The sequence below is a fragment of the Strix aluco genome, chromosome Z (genome assembly GCF_031877795.1).
Source record: "Strix aluco isolate bStrAlu1 chromosome Z, bStrAlu1.hap1, whole genome shotgun sequence".
In the NCBI taxonomy this organism is placed as follows: Eukaryota; Metazoa; Chordata; class Aves; order Strigiformes; family Strigidae; genus Strix; species Strix aluco.
In genome coordinates, this window is record NC_133971.1 from 94,189,716 (window position 1) to 94,208,180 (window position 18,465).

The 18,465-nt window shown below is 51.6% G+C and overlaps 1 protein-coding gene across 3 annotated transcripts in view; it reads left to right on the forward strand.

Moving 5' to 3' along the window:
- Window positions 1–18,465, forward strand: part of LOC141918543 (mitogen-activated protein kinase 4-like) — a 54,867-nt gene that overhangs the window by 17,032 nt on the left and 19,370 nt on the right. For all 3 annotated transcript variants that reach the window (XM_074813169.1, XM_074813166.1, XM_074813167.1), the window contains one exon: window positions 7,721–9,132. In XM_074813169.1, the coding sequence (XP_074669270.1) occupies window positions 8,587–9,132 (546 nt within the window). In that variant the 5' untranslated portion in view covers window positions 7,721–8,586. The remainder of the gene's footprint in view (window positions 1–7,720; window positions 9,133–18,465) is intronic.

Consider the following 18,465-nt stretch of genomic DNA (forward strand, 5'->3'; position numbering starts at 1 on the left):
TGCATTTACCTGCGTTCAGCCCTGAAGAGTCACCCTCCCCAGGGCTCTCTGTGGGATATTCCTGCAGAAGTGTAGGAGTTTCACTAAGGCCAAATGCCAGGTGCTGCACTTGGGCCACAACAACCCCCAACAGCACTACAGGCTTGGGGAGGAGTGGCTGGAGAGCTGCCAGTCAGAGAGGGACCTGGGGGGGGTGATTGCCAGCCAGCTGAACAGGAGCCAGCAGTGTGCCCAGGTGGCCAAGAAGGCCAATGGCATCCTGGCTTGTATCAGCACTAGCGCGGCCAGCAGGGACAGGGAAGGGATCTTACCCCTGGACTCGGCACTGGTGAGGCCGCCCCTCGATGAGTGGGTTCAGTTTTGGGCCCCTCACTCCAAAAAGGCCATTGAATGACTCGAGTGTGTCCAGAGAAGGGCAACGGAGCTGGTGCAGGGTCTGGAGCACAGGTGTGATGGGGAGTGGCTGAGGGAACTGGGGGGGTTTAGTGTGGAGAAGAGGAGGCTGAGGGGAGACCTCATGGCCCTCTCCAGCTACCTGAAAGGAGGGTGCAGAGAGGGGGGATGAGTCTCTTGAGCCAAGGAACCAGCGCCAGGCCAAGAGGGAATGGCCTCAAGCAGCGCCAGGGCAGGGTCAGACTGGCTCTTAGGAAGGATTTCTTTGCAGAAGGGGTTGTTGGGCGTTGGAATGGGCTGCCCAGGGCAGGGGGGGAGTCCCCATCCCTGGAGGGGTTGAAGAGTCGGGCTGACCCAGCGCTGAGGGATCTGGTGGAGTTGGGAACGGTCAGTGTGAGGTTCCTGGTTGGACTGGAGGATCTTCAAGGTCTTTTCCAACCGAGATGGTTCTGTGATTCTGTAACTGAGCACCGGGAGCCCGTGTTTATTGATGGAAAGGACTAATTAAGTTTCAGCCTTGAAGCAGTTGCTGGCCCGGGAGCTAAGAGCTGCAGGACTCTTGCCTGTATTTCCCTCTGCTTTAGTAACTCCGTTACTGTGACTAAAGCTTGGAGAGATTTCCTAAAGACATACGAGTCCATCACAGGAGCAGCGGGCACCAAACTCCCCAGTCTCGGTCCGCTGCACCCTCCGCCGCAGGGTCGCTGCTGCTCGGCTCCTCCGGGTCGGAGATGGCCTCCACCGGCCCCGGCGGGAACGCTGTGGCGCGGGGAGCGCTGAGGCAGAGATAAAGGACGTTTGAAAGGCTTTTGCTGAGGCAGAGAGGGATGCTGGGGTGAAGAGAGGGGATGAACAAATGAATCTCGTTGTGCTCCTGCCAGATCCAGCTGATACAGGAATCGATAAGCTAAGCCTATATGATGAGCACAGCCCCTGCTAGACCCCTCCTGCTTTTGCAGCACATTGTTTAATCTTGGGCCCAGTTGAAAAGGTGGTTCAGGTATAACGGTTTGCAGGATCCGGCCCCTTACAAGGTGTTTAAGTGAGAGATTGCTGTTATCCTCCTTTAATTAGCACCTGTGGTGCTCTGTTAATAACAGACATCTTGTTAGGACACTTGAGCTTTAATGAATTCAGCCAGTTAGAGGGATCGCCGCCACTCGGAGGGGGTTCGGTGAAAAGGAAAAGCTCATCACATTGTCATGGGTCTTGTGCGGGGAAATGCTGGGAGGTGGCAGCCGAGAGCCCATGTGAGGGCACCCAGAGCCCCACCCTGAGCCCGTGTGAGGGTACCCAGAGCCCACCCCAAGCCCCTGTGAGGGCACCCAGAGCCCCCACCCTGAGCCCGTGCAAGGGCACCCAGAGCCCCACCCTGAGCCCATGCGAGGACGCCCAGAGTCCCCTCCCCAAGCCTGTGCGAGGGCACCCAGAGCTGCACCCTGAGCCCGCACCCCGAGCGCGTGTGAGGGCACCCAGAGTCCCCTCCCCAAGCCCATGCGAGGGCACCCAGAGGTGCACCCCGAGCCCGTGTGAGGGCACCCAGAGCCCCAACCCTGAGCCTGTGCAAGGGCACCCAGAGCCCCAAGCCTATACGAGGGCACCCAGAGGCCCCGAGCCCGTGCGAGGGCACCCAGAGCCCCACCCCGAGCCTGCGCGAGGGCACCCAGAGCCCCAACCCTGAGCCCGTGCAAGGGCACCCAGAGCCCCAACCCTGAGCCCGTGCAAGGGCACCCAGAGCCCCAAGCCTATGCGAGGGCACCCAGAGTCCCCTCTCCGAGCCCGTGCGAGGGCACCCAGAGCCCCAAGTCCATGTGAGGGCACCCAGAGCCCCACCCCGAGCCCGTGCGAGGGCACCCAGAGCCCCCCCAAGCCTTCAGAGGAGCGAAGGGAGCAGAAAGTTCAGCGCAAATCCCAGCAGCAACGTGAGGGCAAATGCTTTCCTTGTGCAGAGTGGTGGGGGGGAAGAGAGAGAGGAAGAATGGAAGAATAAAAGAAAACTTCTTAATTCCCTCATCTTTGTGTTTTATGGCACGAGGGGTCCCGATGATAAAAATCTCTGTTTGCATCTGTGCAGAGGCAGCTGCTGCAGCTGCTCTCAGTGAAAAAGCGAGTGAGAGGTAAATTGAAACTGTAAGATAGTTCCGTGTTCATTAAGAAGGAACGTGTCTCTACATTTCCTCCATTATTCTTACATGCACAATGTTTCTTGGGAATTTGATTGTATAATTCTCTGTATAAGCAACCGTATCCCTTCCTCCATCGCCCCTCCGTGCCCAGGCAGCTGGTGGAAGCACAGGAATCGTGGCAGCTCCTGACCTTTCCCTCCGGCTGTGCTGTAGGTTTGAATGATGATTTTTGACCTCACATGATTTATTAAATCGATGGGATTTATGGTCTGCAGAACAGGAGAGTTTTCCAACAGAGAAAACTTTTGATATGTGCTTTCTGAAAGTACCCCAAAGCTTGCCTAGCTTTAAACTAGGATAGATAACGGGTGGGAAAGGGGGTGGGAATAAACTTAACTCTCAAATCCCTTAAAACTAGTGGCCCTTTGTGTTTTACTGATTTCCAGCACCCCAGCAAAACCCGCTGTCGAGCACATGAGCAAAAAATTGGGGTTACTCCAGCAATATAAACAAGTTAGATGTATTTTCCTGGCATGTCGTCTTGGTGTAACCGCCAATTTTTATTACTCTCTGCTCCTGACCCTTTGTTGTGCTTCAGGACCTGTTGGCTGTGTTCTGCTGCAGTTTGCCCTGAAGCTCCCATTGAATTTGGTTTTTCAAGTGGATGGCAGATCTTGGCCTCATCATCTTGAAAAACCCCTGGGACTCTGCTTCGTAGTTCCATGAAAACAAGCCACGTTTTCTGTCATCTGCAGCCAAATAGCATCGCTGCTGGTTTTACGACTGCTGTTGGACTCGGCAGCTATTTTCATTAGGCCACTGAAATAATACTTTTTCATGACAATAGACTTCTTCATTTTCAATACTTTTGCATTACAATAGACTCGGAGAACCAAGAAGAGAGGGAAAAAAAAATGGGATTGCTGATGCTGGGGCCAGCATCCCCCAACTCCCTCTTGATTAGCAGCTGTATTGCTCCAGGATCCAGCCCTTTGTTGGAAATACACATTTAAATAGTTATTCCCCCCGCTGCAATTTCCAGGCATCAGCTGCTCGGATAACTTGGGAGCAGCACCCAGGCTGCGTGCAGGCTTTATTTAATTTCTTGAATGGAATAACCGGTCAGAAGTGATGTCTGATTTGGATAATAGAGAGCACTGTAAGAAGAACTCCTGTAACCTTTCAGGGAAGGCTGCTCAGCCTGATCCTTTGGGTTTGCTGCTGTCTTGCTTGGAGGAGGCAGAGATAAGGACAAACGGAGACAGCCATCAGTCCTGTGGGAGCATGTTGCTTGCTGGTCCCTCGGCCATGGCGCGTCTCAGAATCATCTCAGTTGGAAAAGACCTTGAAGATCCTCCAGTCCAACCATGAACCTCACCCTGACCATTCTTAAGGCAGATCAAGCTCCAGGAGCCAGGTCATCCCGTCATCAGGGTTTAGCAAAGCGAGCTGTATCTTTGTGCTGATCTGTCTGAACAGTGAGAGAAAGGAGAGGTGACCCCATCCCCTTCTGTGACTGGCAGCACTCCCTTGAAAATAGTTTGAAACCTTGGCCCACATCTAAAGCTCTGACTTTTGTGCAGTTGTTGACACCTGAATATCAAATGGGGCTTTTTACTGGAAAGTTACAGAATCACAGAATCATCAAGGTTGGAAAAGCCCTTGAAGCTCCTCCAGTCCAACCATGAACCTCACACTGACCGTTCCCAACTCCACCAGATCCCTCAGCGCTGGGTCAACCCGACTCTTCAACCCCTCCAGGGATGGGGACTCCCCCCCTGCCCTGGGCAGCCCATTCCAACGCCCAACAACCCCTTCTGCAAAGAAATCCTTCCTAAGAGCCAGTCTGACCCTGCCCTGGCGCAGCTTGAGGCCATTCCCTCTTGTCCTGGTGCATGTTCCTTGGCTCAAGAGACTCATCCCCCCTCTCTGCACCCTCCTTTCAGGGAGTTGGAGAGGGCCATGAGGTCTCCCCTCAGCCTCCTCTTCTCCACACTAAACCCCCCCAGTTCCCTCAGCCGCTCCCCATCACACCTGTGCTCCAGACCCTGCACCAGCTCCGTTGCCCTTCTCTGGACACGCTCGAGTCATTCAATGGCCTTATTGGAGTGAGGGGCCCAAAACTGAACCCACTCATCGAGGGGCGGCCTCCCCAGTGCCGAGTATAGGGGCAAGACACAGGGGTCTCCTCATATTCTGAAGCACCTCTTCCCTGGTTGGTTCAGCGGGAGGGACCCAGCCACAAAAGCAAGGACAGGAGCATGGTTTGCCATCCTTTTAGGGGTGATTCTGCCCTCAACCCCTCTAAGTGCAGAAGATTCTGCGGGGTCATCACTCAGCCAGGGACTGAGATGTAACCAGGGCCACTCTGAAGCCCATGGCTTTGCTCATGAGATAAAATGGGGCTCTTCCTTCCCTTTTAGTCTCGTGTGTTGTGTTTTCCTTTTCAGTGCTTCTAGAACTGTACTAATTGTTAATAATTAAGCTGACGAGGCAAAACTTGGTTTCCTTCCATTGCATCTAGAATAAGCCAAGAAGCTCGGCGTGGGAGCTAGCGCTGCATCCCATCCAGTCCTACCTGGTCTCAGCAAACCCTGTGGAGTTTGGCTCGTAGAACCAAAAAGCTGAGAAATGTGGTGGGTTCTGGGTGATGGGGCTGAGAGATGGGTTATAGAGACGGATCTCAAACCTCACCTTATTGAAGGATGTTGGCTCAAGCCCTATTTCACAGAGTTCCCTTTGCCAGTAGGAAATTTTTGTTACTTTTCTTGCTTTTTTTTAACTTTAGACATCCAGGAGACCCCTGCAGAGACCGAGGTCTTCAGCGCAGGCTTAAGAAACTCAAGTTAATCACCACAAGTGGAAAGACCCCGGTTTTGCTGCAGCCAGATGTACCTCTTGCAGCCCCTTGCTTGCTCATCAGGTCCCAGCCTGCCCTTAAACCTTCCCATGGTCCTCAGACCCCCCAGCACCACCTTCTTGAAGTTTAAACTCCCTTTGCATGGCCACACAGCTGGGTTGCAACGCAGGAGTAACCTTCCTGCATGGGGTGCTCTTTCCTGCTGTCCTTGCAGAGCCTCAGGATTTATTTACCTTCCTTTTCACCTTCATTCCTTGTTTCTCATCCTTTTTTGTTTTTTCCTTTCTTTGACCATGGATCAAGGCATCTCTCTGGCTGTGCATTGCCCCCCTTCCTAACAGCAAGAGTAGCTTTCTCTATTCAATCCTTGCATCCAAAACCAGGCGTTAGATAATTGCTGGATTGAAGAGAGGCTGTAATTATTTTTGCTTCCAACTACAGAAGCGAGCAGTGTTTGCCAAACTACTTGGTAACTGCTGGCTGATGCTCTTCAGAGGGTATCCCTGCCCTGCCTCCACCCCTCCCTGCCGTCATATGGTCCATACGTCTTCACTTTAACCCTTAACCCTCTTCAAATAGCTTCTCTGTGCAGGCCTGGAGCATTGACTTTAGTAAGGCCTTTGAAACCGTTTACCACAACATTCTGGTGAAACTGGCTGCTTGTGGCTTGGATGGGCACACGCTTTGCTGGGTAAAAAACTGGCTGATGGCCGGGCCCAAAGAGTTGTGGTGAATGGAGTTAAATCCGGTTGGCGGCCGGTCACGAGTGGTGTCCCCCAGGGCTGGGTTTTGGGGCCACTCCTGTTTAACATCTTTATTGATGATCTAGACGAGGGGATCGAGTGCACCCTCAGTCAGTTTGCAGATGACACCAAGTTGGGTGGGAGTGTTGATCTGCTCGAGGGTAGGGAGGCTCTGCAGAGAGACCTGGCCAGGCTGGAGCGATGGGCTGAGGCCAACTGGAGGAGTTTCACTAAGGCCAAATGCCGGGTGCTGCACTTGGGCCACAACAACCCCCAGCAGCGCTACAGGCTTGGGGAGGAGTGGCTGGAGAGCTGCCAGTCAGAGAGGGACCTGGGGGGGGTGATTGCCAGCTGGCAGAACATGAGCCAGCAGTGTGCCCAGGTGGCCAAGAAGGCCAATGGCATCCTGGCTTGTATCAGCACTAGCGTGGCCAGCAGGGACAGGGAAGGGATCTTACACCTGGACTCAGCACTGGTGAGGCCGCCCCTCGATGAGTGGGTTCAGTTTTGGGCCCCTCCCTCCAAAAAGGACATTGAATGACTCGAGCGTGTCCAGAGAAGGGCAACGGAGCTGGTGCAGGGTCTGGAGCACAGGTGTGATGGGGAGCGGCTGAGGGAACTGGGGGGGTTTAGTGTGGAGAAGAGGAGGCTGAGGGGAGACCTCATGGCCCTCTACAACTCCCTGAAAGGAGGGTGCAGAGAGGGGAGATGAGTCTCTTGACCCAAGGAACAAGCGCCAGGACAAGAGGGAATGGCCTCAAGCTGCGCCAGGGCAGGGTCAGACTGGCTCTTAGGAAGGATTTCTTTGCAGAAGGGGTTGTTGGGCGTTGGAATGGGCTGCCCAGGGCAGGGGGGGAGTCCCCATCCCTGGAGGGGTTGAAGAGTCAGGTTGACCCAGTGGTGAGGGATCTGGTGAAGTTGGGAATGGTCAGTGTGAGGTTCATGGTTGGACTGGAGGATCTTCAAGGGCTTTTCCAACCTCGATGATTCTGTGATTCTGTGAGTCGGCAGCTCCCTGCGACCACGAACCAGCAGCACGAGCCAGCAGCATCCCCAGCCTGCTGCTGAGCTTTGCTGCGGAACTCCGAATTCAGGGAGTGGCCCACCCTCGCAGCCATTTTTTAAGGCTCTTCACAAAACTGGCCCGGTGGCACCACCTCATTTGCCCAAGAAATTTTGGGCTTTACAATCTGAAAAAGTCAGTGGCTCTCTGCTCTCAGCTGCTCAGCTGAGAGGATTCATCCCCTTGTGGGCCACTACCGAGCTTTCCTTGTGATGTATTTTAAACGGGCAGTCAGAGATGTAGTGCCTTGTTGAACCTTTGCCTTCTGCAAATTGCTCTGTAACATTTTCAGACGGATTAAAATTTTAAAAAGAAGAAACAACAAAGGGGAAAGGAAGGGTTACAATTTTCTGCATATTACGAATCGAAAAGGAAAAAATTAACCATCTGAAAAATGCTGGTAATGATGCATGCTTTTGGAGGGGATAATTAATGAGTCTCTGAAAGGTCACAGTTTTGCTCATGGTTAACTTTCAGGAAGCCATTACATAGGCAGTGCTGGTATTAAATGAATCCATCTCCTCTTTTCTTCCAGGAGCGGGGCTGAGACCTGCTGAGGGATAACGGGGCTGTGCAGCGCAGGGAACGCTTCTGTCGAGCCGTAAAAATCAGATGGTGCTTGACTTCGCAAGCAAAAAAAGTACAAGGGGAAGGTGTTGGAACTGCAAATGTGGCAACTTGCTGTGCTGAACGCAGCCGCTGAAGTGAGTTTTGGTTTGCAAAACATTTGCTGCCATCGAGATTTCTATCTGCTGATGGGGAAGATGGAGTCTGCCCGTATCAAAAAAGGAGTGACGAGAAGGGTGAAGCTTTGCTGACCGCTGGGGAGCCCGACCAGTGGCTGGATGCGCTTCACTGGTGGGGAAAACACTGTCAAAACTTGTGGGCAGGGAGGGTTTGGGGCAGTGGAGGGGCCATGGGGCTGCTCTGGGCTCTGCCCCACGGCGGGGCCAGCCGGCTGCCCCGGCACTGAGACACCGGGGACGTGCCCCCGCCACCAGCCCTGCGCTTCAGCATCATCTCGGGGACATCGGAGGAGGAAAACAAGAAAGTGGCTGAAAAATCTAGCAGCGCTGATCTTTTAATCTCAAGAAAAATAACCTTTCTGTTTTGTTAGAGCTCTCTGGGCTGCGTTTATCCACGCTGCTTGGAAATTCTCTTCTACCCCTTGATTTCTCACTCAGTTTGAAACATTTTACGCGTGTGTGTGCGCTCGCATCTATTTTCACTGCGTCCGTGTGTCATCTTGAAGCGATGGGCTCAGAGCAAGACCCCCCCAAGCATCTGTAAGTAATAATGAGGCGCTTGATTTCCAACCACATTTGGGATCTGGAAGCCCTTCAACTCTCTCAGCTTTTCAAGTGACGAAGGAGAAAAAACTGAAAGAGGAGGGAGCCCGCGATGGCAGAGAAGTGCGACTGTATCGCCAGCATGTACGGGTACGACCTGGGCTGTCGCTTCATTAATTTTCGCCCCTTGGGCTTTGGGGCCAACGGGCTGGTGCTGTCAGCCCTCGACAGCAAGAGCTGCCGCAAAGTAGCAGTGAAGAAGATCACCATCGGCGACGCGCGGAGCATGAAACACGCGTTCCGGGAGATCAAAATCATCCGCCGCCTGGACCACGATAACATTGTGAAAGTGTACGAGGTGTTGGGACCGAAGGGGACCAACCTGCGGGGGGATTTTTTCAAGTTTAACATGGTATACATCGTCCAGGAGTACATGGAGACAGACCTGGCGCGGCTGCTGGAGCAGGGGAAGCTCGCTGAGGAGCATGCCAAGCTCTTCATGTACCAGCTGCTGCGGGGGCTGAAATACATCCACTCGGCCAACGTCCTCCACCGTGACCTCAAGCCAGCCAATATTTTTATCAGTACAGAGGACTTAGTGCTGAAAATTGGTGACTTCGGGCTGGCCAGAATCGTGGATCAACATTACTCACACAAGGTAGGTGATGCCGAATCAACGAGGCTGGTGCTGTCTCAGCAAACCGCCAGCCGGCATGGGGAGGCATTGAATGCATGTAGGGTGAAGCGATCGGACCGTGGTGGTTCTTCTTCTTTTCTGCACTTTGGCCACAACAACCCCCAGCAGCGCTACAGGCTTGGGGAGGAGTGGCTGGAGAGCTGCCAGTCAGAGGGACCTGGGGGAGTTGATTGCCAGTTGACTGAACAGGAGCCAGCAGTGTGCCCAGGTGGCCAAGAAGGCCAATGGCATCCTGGCTTGTATCAGCACTAGCGTGGCCAGCAGGGACAGGGAAGGGATCTCACCCCTGTACTCGGCACTGGTGAGGCCGCCCCTCGATGAGTGGGTTCAGTTTTGGGCCCCTCACTCCAAAAAGGCCATTGAATGACTCGAGCGTGTCCAGAGAAGGGCAACGGAGCTGGTGCAGGGTCTGGAGCACAGGTGTGATGGGGAGCGGCTGAGGGAACTGGGGGGGTTTAGTGTGGAGAAGAGGAGGCTGAGGGGAGACCTCATGGCCCTCTGCAACTGCCTGAAAGGAGGGTGCAGAGAGGGGGGATGAGTCTCTTGAGCCAAGGAACCAGCGCCAGGACAAGAGGGAATGGCCTCAAGCTGCGCCAGGGCAGGGTCAGACTGGCTCTTAGGAAGGATTTCTTTGCAGAAGGGGTTGTTGGGCGTTGGAATGGGCTGCCCAGGGCAGGGGGGGAGTCCCCATCCCTGGAGGGGTTGAAGAGTCGGGTTGACCCAGCGCTGAGGGATCTGGTGGAGTTGGGAACGGTCAGTGTGAGGTTCATGGTTGGACTGGAGGATCTTCAAGGTCTTTTCCAACCGAGATGATTCTGAAATTCTTGGGAGAAACTGGTTCTTGAGGCTGTTTGGACAGCTGTAAGCACTGCTGGGGTGGTGGTTGCCCTCCCTGCTCCAAGCCAGGACGTGTTTCCTGAGCAAAGCCTGTGGGTTGGGCTCTGCCAGGCTCATCCCAGGGCTCTACAGCACTGCAAAGCAGCAAGCAGGGCACAGGAAGGGTTCAAGTGCCCTTCAGGTGTCTTTTGTGGCTTTATATCATATATATCAAATATATACTTACATATTTTATTCCATCCCAGCAACGGACAGTGGGGGGGCGTGTGTTTGCTCGCTTTACTTAAATGACTAAGCTCTGTATTTCTTTCTTTGCTGTTTTTATAAAACACAAGCTGCTGTTCATCCCCGCAGTGGAAGCATGTCGAAAGGGTACCTGGCTCATCCACAGCCACTCTGCTTATCTTTATCCTCACTTCTGTACCAACCTGATTTTCAAAAAACCCAACTCTGTCTGAATTATTCGTAGGGCAAGAGGGATGGGTCTTTGAGATCCAGTCATATTCTTTCATCCAAGGTCAAGATCCAAAGAACGTATAAAATCTTTTTGCTCTGTGGTACTTACATACTGTATTATTATGCAATAATAATTGTGAGTGGCTGGGTGCAGCCCCTGTGATCCCACCCGTTGGTCTGTGCACGCTTTCTTGCGGTGCTCTGGCTGGGATGGAGGAGGAGGGAAAGGAGAATGAAGCAAAATACAGAAAAACAAATACCTGCCCTTGAGTAAGGGAAATCCGTCCCCTCCTTGGGGGTTCCTTGGGGCTGACTTTGTTTTCCTCTGCTGCTGCTGTTGCCAGCTCCCCTCTGTCTGCCCAAAGAGGGCTGAAACTCCCCCAAAGTGGTACTTTCTGACAACAAATTAGTGAGCCACGGGCTGTTGGCTCGTCTGCGAAGGGCCACGTTCCCAGGCAGCTGCCAAACCCCGCAGAATGATTTAAGGTACTGAAAACAGTTCTATACTCAGGCAAAAATGCAGCTATGAAAGGAACTGCATTTTTCCTCTAAGAAATTGAATTCAGCATGGCAGTCTCGTGCAACGAAGCCCACGTGGTGGGATAGCCCTGGGTGTGTTGAGATGGGGCTGGGGAGGGTCCCAGCATCCCACGGCCACCACGGCTGGGCTGCCCCGGGCTCTCCTGCACCCTCAAGAAAGGGAGGTTGGAGCTGGGAGCAGCTCAAAGTGGGAGAGGTGGCTGTGCTGACAGTGGGCAGGCAGCGTGGGAGGGAGGGAGGGAGGCAAGGAAAATGGGTGAGAAGTCTCTGGAACACGCAGTCCCGACGCTAATGGGTTTTGAAGGGAGTTGCAGATGTTTAATGCGGGTTGCCATCCAGGCTGGAGTTTTTGAGCAGAGGAGGAGCGTGGCGGAGGCTTCATCAGCTCGCAGATCCACGTGGTCCCAGGAGAAAGCAAAGTATCGTGTGGTCTGCACCAGTAGACATGATGCAGCAGCTGGTTTCTGCTTAAAGTTACTATTTGTTATTGTAAGATAAGATATAAATCTGTTTTCTTGAGCTGGATGTTCATGTGGATGAGTTCAGTGGCCCCCATGGACCTGCCGTTGGGCCTGTGCCGAGGTTTAAATTCTCTTTGCGTTTACCAGGGGGTTTCTGCCCAGCACAGCTTTGATTTGCACAGGGAGACAGGGAAGATGAGAGGGAAAAGGATGGTGAAAAGATGATCTTGTGATCCTGAAGCTGAGCGTTGATCTGTTCTGGTTTCAAGTCTGGGGTTTGGGGAGAAAGAAAGGCTGGGGAAAAGGAAGAAGGTTACAAGGGACATCGGGGAGTGAGCGTGGGGTCCTTGTCACTGCTGCCTCCCCCTCCTGTGCTCCCTTCCTCACCAATTATTTATTACCCAACTCAGGAAGAGGCTCCCGGCTTTTTAAGTGTGTGGGTTTTGGGTTTTTTAAGCCAGGTGCATTCAGAAGCTTTTCCCAAGGAGGGTAACTCCTGGAGAAACCCCCTGCAAAGATGGTAGCGCTATGTGAATGCAGGAGGTCACTGATTTGAGGAGCATCATCTTGTCAGGGACTGCAGGATCAAGGTAGGAGTCATCTCTCCGTGTCTGCTGCAGAATTATTATTTCTAAGCAATTCTTTGTCGCCTTAATAACAGCCAGTGCAGCGGGAAAGAGCTGTCAGGAGGATGGTCAGGGCTGCGGCTTCGTGGTAGGACGTAACTTTGCAAGATGCCATTGCACGAGCATCCTCCGATCCCTCCCAGGTTTGGGAGGCTGGAGCATCAGTGCCAAAAAATGTCAGATCCCCACTGTGCAGAGAGACCTGGATACCACTCCAGAGCAGAGCCAAAAATAGCAGCGCTGTGGGGAGCAGCCCGCACTGCAAATCATGTCAGTTATTTGTAAATTCTGGCGAGGGGGAGGGCTGTGTTTGCCGAAACTGGGTGACAAACGCTGCAAAGGTACGACAGGAGGGCTTGGGTGGGGCTTGGGGTCAGTCCCACCTTTGATTTCCAGTTCTTCTCAGCTGACTCAGAAAAATCAATTCCTTTCCATATTTCTCTTTCAACCTCTCTTTCCTCAAGGGCTCATAAAGATTTATAAGCTCCTTGGTCTGTGCTCTTGCAGAAAACATCAGCAAGAGGGAGAGGACCGGAGCGTCACCGTGTCTGAAGCTGCTGAGCCTCCACCCTGCTGCCGACCGGCGTCGAGAAGAACAGGGATCTTAGTCCTAATCTTAGTCCTAATCTTAGTCCCAAATCTTAGTCTTAATGCAGAGCTGCCCAAAAGCAGATGAAATCCTGGTCACTGGCTAATTAATTGCTGTAAAGACCCAGTAGATCCAAACCTCTAAAGGCAGTGCAGAGCTACACCTCTAGCATAATGTTTCCTTGCAAGCCTTTGTGGTGAGGAAGGGTCGTCTTAATCGCTTGGATTTTTTTTTCCCTTACAATGATTTATAGCTGGAATATGCTTAGTCTGATGGCGAAAAATTGCAGGTTGTGTGTTGCTATTCATCTAAAAGGTCACAGCTCTTCTGACCCCATGTTTCTCAAATCCCAAATCATCCTGCTGAGTGTGAAAATGGCAAATAATAACTGCCGTAGATTGTGAGCAGAGTTTTAAACACAGTTTAGAAATACATATAGTACCTAAATAATAGCCCTTACTTGGCAATGTGTCTTGTTTGCACAGCTTGCAGCAGGCAACCATTTAATTAGGATAATTTGGTGGGAAAGGGGGAGCTCTCCAACTCTGGGAGATGCTCTAGACCACAGCGGGGTGCTGGCCTTCACCAGCTTTGAAGCAGAGCAGCTTCGCCTGCATTTCTCCCACCATTTGCCCGGTGTTTGCTGCTCAAATCCCTTTCTCCATGTGGTAAGAGCAGCACAGGGGCATCTGTTTGTTTGAAACTTCCCCGGAACAAATGAGATGAATTTCAAGCTGCCAAGGTCACGGCCAGATCTGGGTCTGCGCTTTCACAGGCTGCTTAGACCTGACGGCTTAAATTTTAGCCCTGTCTCAGATAAACACACTTCTAAGCTCCCTGGGTGCTCGCTTACTTGCAAACATCTCTTTAGGGGAAAGAATATCATATTTAGCAGGGGAGGACCCTCAGGAGATGATTCAGTGCATCCCCCTCTCTCTGTCACCCTGTCTCTACCCCGATGCTTTCTCCATCCAGCTGTGCAGGCTCCTTTCTCTTCCTTCTTACTACTCTTTTTATCCCCAGGAGTCACTAATCCCGCTGTTTATCCCTTTAGAACATCTCCACATTAATCCCTTTTTCCTCAGTCGCTGCTGTTTGTGGTCTGAACGCTTTGCCATGCGACTTGGTGCCCAAATGGGGAGTGTGGGAGTGTTGGAGATGAAGATATGGGGCAGCTCAGGCCTCTGTGAGCTCCTTATCTTATGCAAAACAGTCAAAGCCGAGCGTTTCTTGTTTCATAAACCACCTTTTTGCTGAATTCAAGTGTCTCGCCTTCACCATTGGAGTGCTCTGCAGTGCCCCCTCCATCTGCAGCCTTGTGTTCGTGCCTTCCCCCCACAGTCCAGCCCCTGCTTGCATTTCTTGTTATATAATTATATATTTATTTTATATATACATAATTATATATATATTGAATGACTCGAGCGTGTCCAGAGAAGGGCAATGGAGCTGGTGCAGGGTCTGGAGCACAGGTGTGATGGGGAGCGGCTGAGGGAACTGGGGGGGTTTAGTCTGGAGAAGAGGAGGCTGAGGGGAGACCTCATGGCCCTCTGCAACTCCCTGAAAGGAGGGTGCAGAGAGGGGGGATGAGTCTCTTGAGCCAAGGAACATGCACCAGGCCAAGAGGGAATGGCCTCAAGCTGCGCCAGGGCAGGGTCAGACTGGCTCTTAGGAAGGATTTCTTTGCAGAAGGGGTTGTTGGGCATTGGAATGGGCTGCCCAGGGCAGGGGGGGAGTCCCCATCCCTGGAGGGGTTGAAGAGTCGGGTTGACCCAGCGCTGAGGGATCTGGTGGAGTTGAGAACGGTCAGGGTGAGGTTCATGGTTGGACTGGAGGAGCTTCGAGATCTTTTCCAACTTGGATGTTTCTGTAATTTTTCAGAGGCTGCCTGGGGGTGTTTAGCTGCCCATCTATCCATCCATCCCCACTCTTACACCCTAATAAATATCTTAGGCTCCAAATGAGAGCCTAGATGTGATCTGCCCCAAGTTTGGGGGGAAAGGGGGTGTAAAAGTGAGATGCTGTCCTCCCCTTGAGCACCCTCAGCTTGTGGTGGACAGGAGGGATGAGACAGCAGGGAGGTAGCAAAGTCAAGCATTAAAAATTGGGATAAATGCCAGTGAATGTCTAGACTTAAAGTGTTTTAGAGGGCATCTCATGTGGCGTGTCGCCCGGTGCTGGTCAGAGAGAAGCCGTTGGGTTGGGTGGTCCTGTCTGGAGAGGACAACAACATCGCCTGGTATTCGGGGGTACGGAGGCTTGCTGAATGTCTTTTTTGGGTGATTAGACAGCGAAGCAGGACCCTCCTTAGCCTGACAAGACAGTCAGATTACCTCTTCTGGGGGTCTGGGGGCTCTGCCTGGTGCCCCAAAGTGCTTGGGGGCATCTGCATGGGGCTGCCAGGAGACCCTCTCTCCCTTTGCCTATTGGCAACATTGATTACTGAATTAATTGGCAGAAATTCCATGCTGAGGAGGGTGCAGCAGCCCTTTTACAGGGAGATCTCATGGTGAATAGTTTCCAGAACATCTTCAAACCTTTGAAGTCCTCCCTTTTTGTACTTGCTGATCAGTGCAAACATAATAGCTTCCAATTCATCCAGTAAAAGAATAAAATCCCCAGGTGGGTCATCATGAGGAGGTCTTCAAAGGCGATGAGGATGTTGGATGTTGCTCCGTGCTTGCCCCGGAGGGGACCACCCTCCACGTTGAACCCTGGGGCAGCTGCCTGTGGCCCCACGCAGCCAGCACTGAGCCTCCCTGTTGTGACCCCGACTCAATTCTGCTCCTTCTCTGTCCTCTGATGAAGCACGTAATAGTCTGTGGGCTTGAAATAAATGCACTCTGTCATCCTAAAACGATGAGAACACACGTCACGTTGCTGGAGCCATGTGCAACAGCAGTTTTATTATTTTATTAAGGTCCCTGCAGACCTGGTGTCTTTCCCAGCCTCTCCTAGAACTGCCCTACCTGCCTTTTTTTTTCAAAAGAAAGCTTAAAAAACATGCTGTGAAGAGCCACCAGCCTGCTGCTGCCCCAGGATTTTTCCAGAAGCTTGGTGTTGTTGCTATTTTGAGTCCCCCCCTTGGCTCTGCAGCCACCTGCAGCAGGAACCAACCCGGCTCCTGCGGGTGCAGCAGCAGGAATCCTGCTCCTGGCTGGGGCTGGAGGCACAGATATGCAGGCTGTGGCTTCATCCTGCTGGATTTCCAGTTTGTGGGCGCCTGGTCTGCACCTCTGTGGCTTTTTGAGTGCAGAAAGATGAATTTTAGTGTGAAATACGCTCAGGAGAGGCTTTGGGTTGTGTCATCAGGGCCTGCTTGGTTTGCAGGAGGGAGGATCCTGAATTTCGGCGTCTGCCTTGAGGAAACCTGCCCTTAGTCCCTCCACCTCCCAAGGAGAAGCTCCAGGCTTGGGTGATGGTTGTTTCAGAGCACCAGTGGGTCTTGCCACATTCCCCATGTGCTGCCGTGCCGGCTCCCCTCGGCATGCTCGGGATGCAAACGGTCCAGTATGTGTGACACAGGATGCAGCATGACCTGCCCTAAATGGTTTCTCCTTCTGGTGTTCCAAGCAACACCAAAAAATGCCATGTTGTGTAAAGATTAGAAAAAGCATTCATTTTTCTTGGCTTTTCAGTTCCCTCGCTGTGCTGTTTGATACGGCTTGATGCTTATCCTACCTGTAGTGAATTCATCACTTTTATAGATTGCCTGAGCTCTTCCTGCACATGCCACAGGAGCAGAGGAGAAGCCAGAAAATGCTACTTTAAAATTAAAAAAAAAAACAGCATGGGAGGGCTTGAGAGCAAGCCTTGGACTTGAAAGTATTTCTGTTTTTAAATAACGCAGTTATATTGGTTTTTAAAGGGATTCTAGTGATTCATCAGTTCAGAAAGGGCTGTGCTGAATCCACAGAATATTGTCATGTAGATGTATGTTCCATCTTAATTCGAACTAATTAATATGCTTCTGGTCTTGGTCTTTTTATCTGGTTGAATCTATGTAAATGGTGAAATTCTTGTGCGCTTCCAGCCATCGCCTACGCAAGGCACGGGCTTTACAAGAATTTCACCACTTATGGAGGTTCAACCAGACAGAAAGTCTTGGCACCCGGGGTAAGAGCAGAGCCCGGACTTGACCCAGGTTTTGGTGGGTCCTTACTCAAGCGTTGTGTGGCTGAGCCAGTGACTGCGTGATCCCACCTCCTGAAGCTGTCGTCGTATTTCTCCAGAGCACTTGATAGTGCACACAACTGTAGTTACTTCCTCCAGGTGGTAGGACAAGAATTTATCTGATGTATTTTATAAAAAGAAAGATCTAGCCTGTGTTTTTAGCCTCTGTGGAGGCAGAGCAGATGTAGGTGTTAGGGTTGTATAAGCCGCTGAGGACTAGGGTGCCATGCTTCCCAGCTGCTCCCACCAGAGGACCTTGGGCCAGGTTGGAAAAAATCTTGATTTTCAAACCTCCCATCAGCCCTTTCCAGTATTTTCCTCTTGAGAAAGAGGAGGGATAACCCCAAGCCCAGCAGCAGAATGCCGTGCGAAGCAAAGGGGGGTTCAGTTTGGATGGTCAACGTGTTGGTGGGATGGGGAGAAGCTGTAGGTTACTCCTCTCCACGGGTCCTTCTTGGGCTTGGCGGTGGGTGACCCAATGGTCTGGGTTATTTATTCAGCAGATGAAAGCAGGGAGATGACAGTCAAATACACGGTGATGGGTAACAGAAGAGGGAAGCACAATGAGAAGCTCTGCTAATTAATTACCACCACGAACCTCACGTGTCTGGGGAGGGGTTGAAGCGACATCCAAAATATTCAGTGAGTTTTTTCAGGGAATTTTCTCCAATACGTGCCTGGGGAAGAAAAGGTTTGGCTTGTTCCAACATACAGATATTTGCAGTATATTGCTTATACATTTTTCATGGTGCACACACCCCCGAGAACTCAAATCCATCTTGCTGTCAGAGAGGAGAAACGTATGAACTCAGCGTTAAATCTGTAAGGAGAGGGGCATTCCTTTGCTGGGAAAGGGAGGAAATTCCTCCAACCATGAATTGCCCAGGATCACTATCCCCAAAGTTTATTTTCTTAGGGTTTTCCAATAAATACCAGCGTCTCCATTGTTGGGAACAATTGCAGTAGCTGAAAAGCTGCGGTCTGATCGGATAACGCCTGGGGGCTTTTGTGCTGGTTCTGATTCAGCAGCATTAGCAAAACTATAACAGCATTAACTGAAACTTCTCAGCTAATCAGTCTCCATTACAACTTCTCTTCAGAAGACCAAAATTAAAATGTTCTTTTAAAAGCAAACCCTTTATGATTAAAAACCTGACAACTTAAACCTTTGCAAATTGGAACAAAAACCAGCATTGGGGAAAGAGGAGCATTAAAAACTTTGTGATGGTGCACAAAGAAATTCCCCCGGTGCCGCGGGAGGAGAGGGGGTGGGTGGCACATCCACCGCTGTGGAGGGATGACATCGGCCCGTGTGCCTTGGGAAACTGGGAGGGTAAAGAGTCCTGTTAGCACCTCTGCTCCAGTCCTTTCCATCGTGAGCAATAAAGAGCCAAAAAAAAGGAATTAGGAGTGAAACGTAAGTAAAAATTGACCTGGTTGCATCATTTCTGATGGGAGAATTGAAGTTATATTGCAATTGAAAACAGTTTATGAAACGATAGCAGTTAGGATGGAGTTTTTGACTGAGTTTTTACACTTTTATTGCATTTTGATACCCTCCAAATGTTTCACGGCATTTAAACGCAGTTCGACTTTATCGTTTAATTTTATT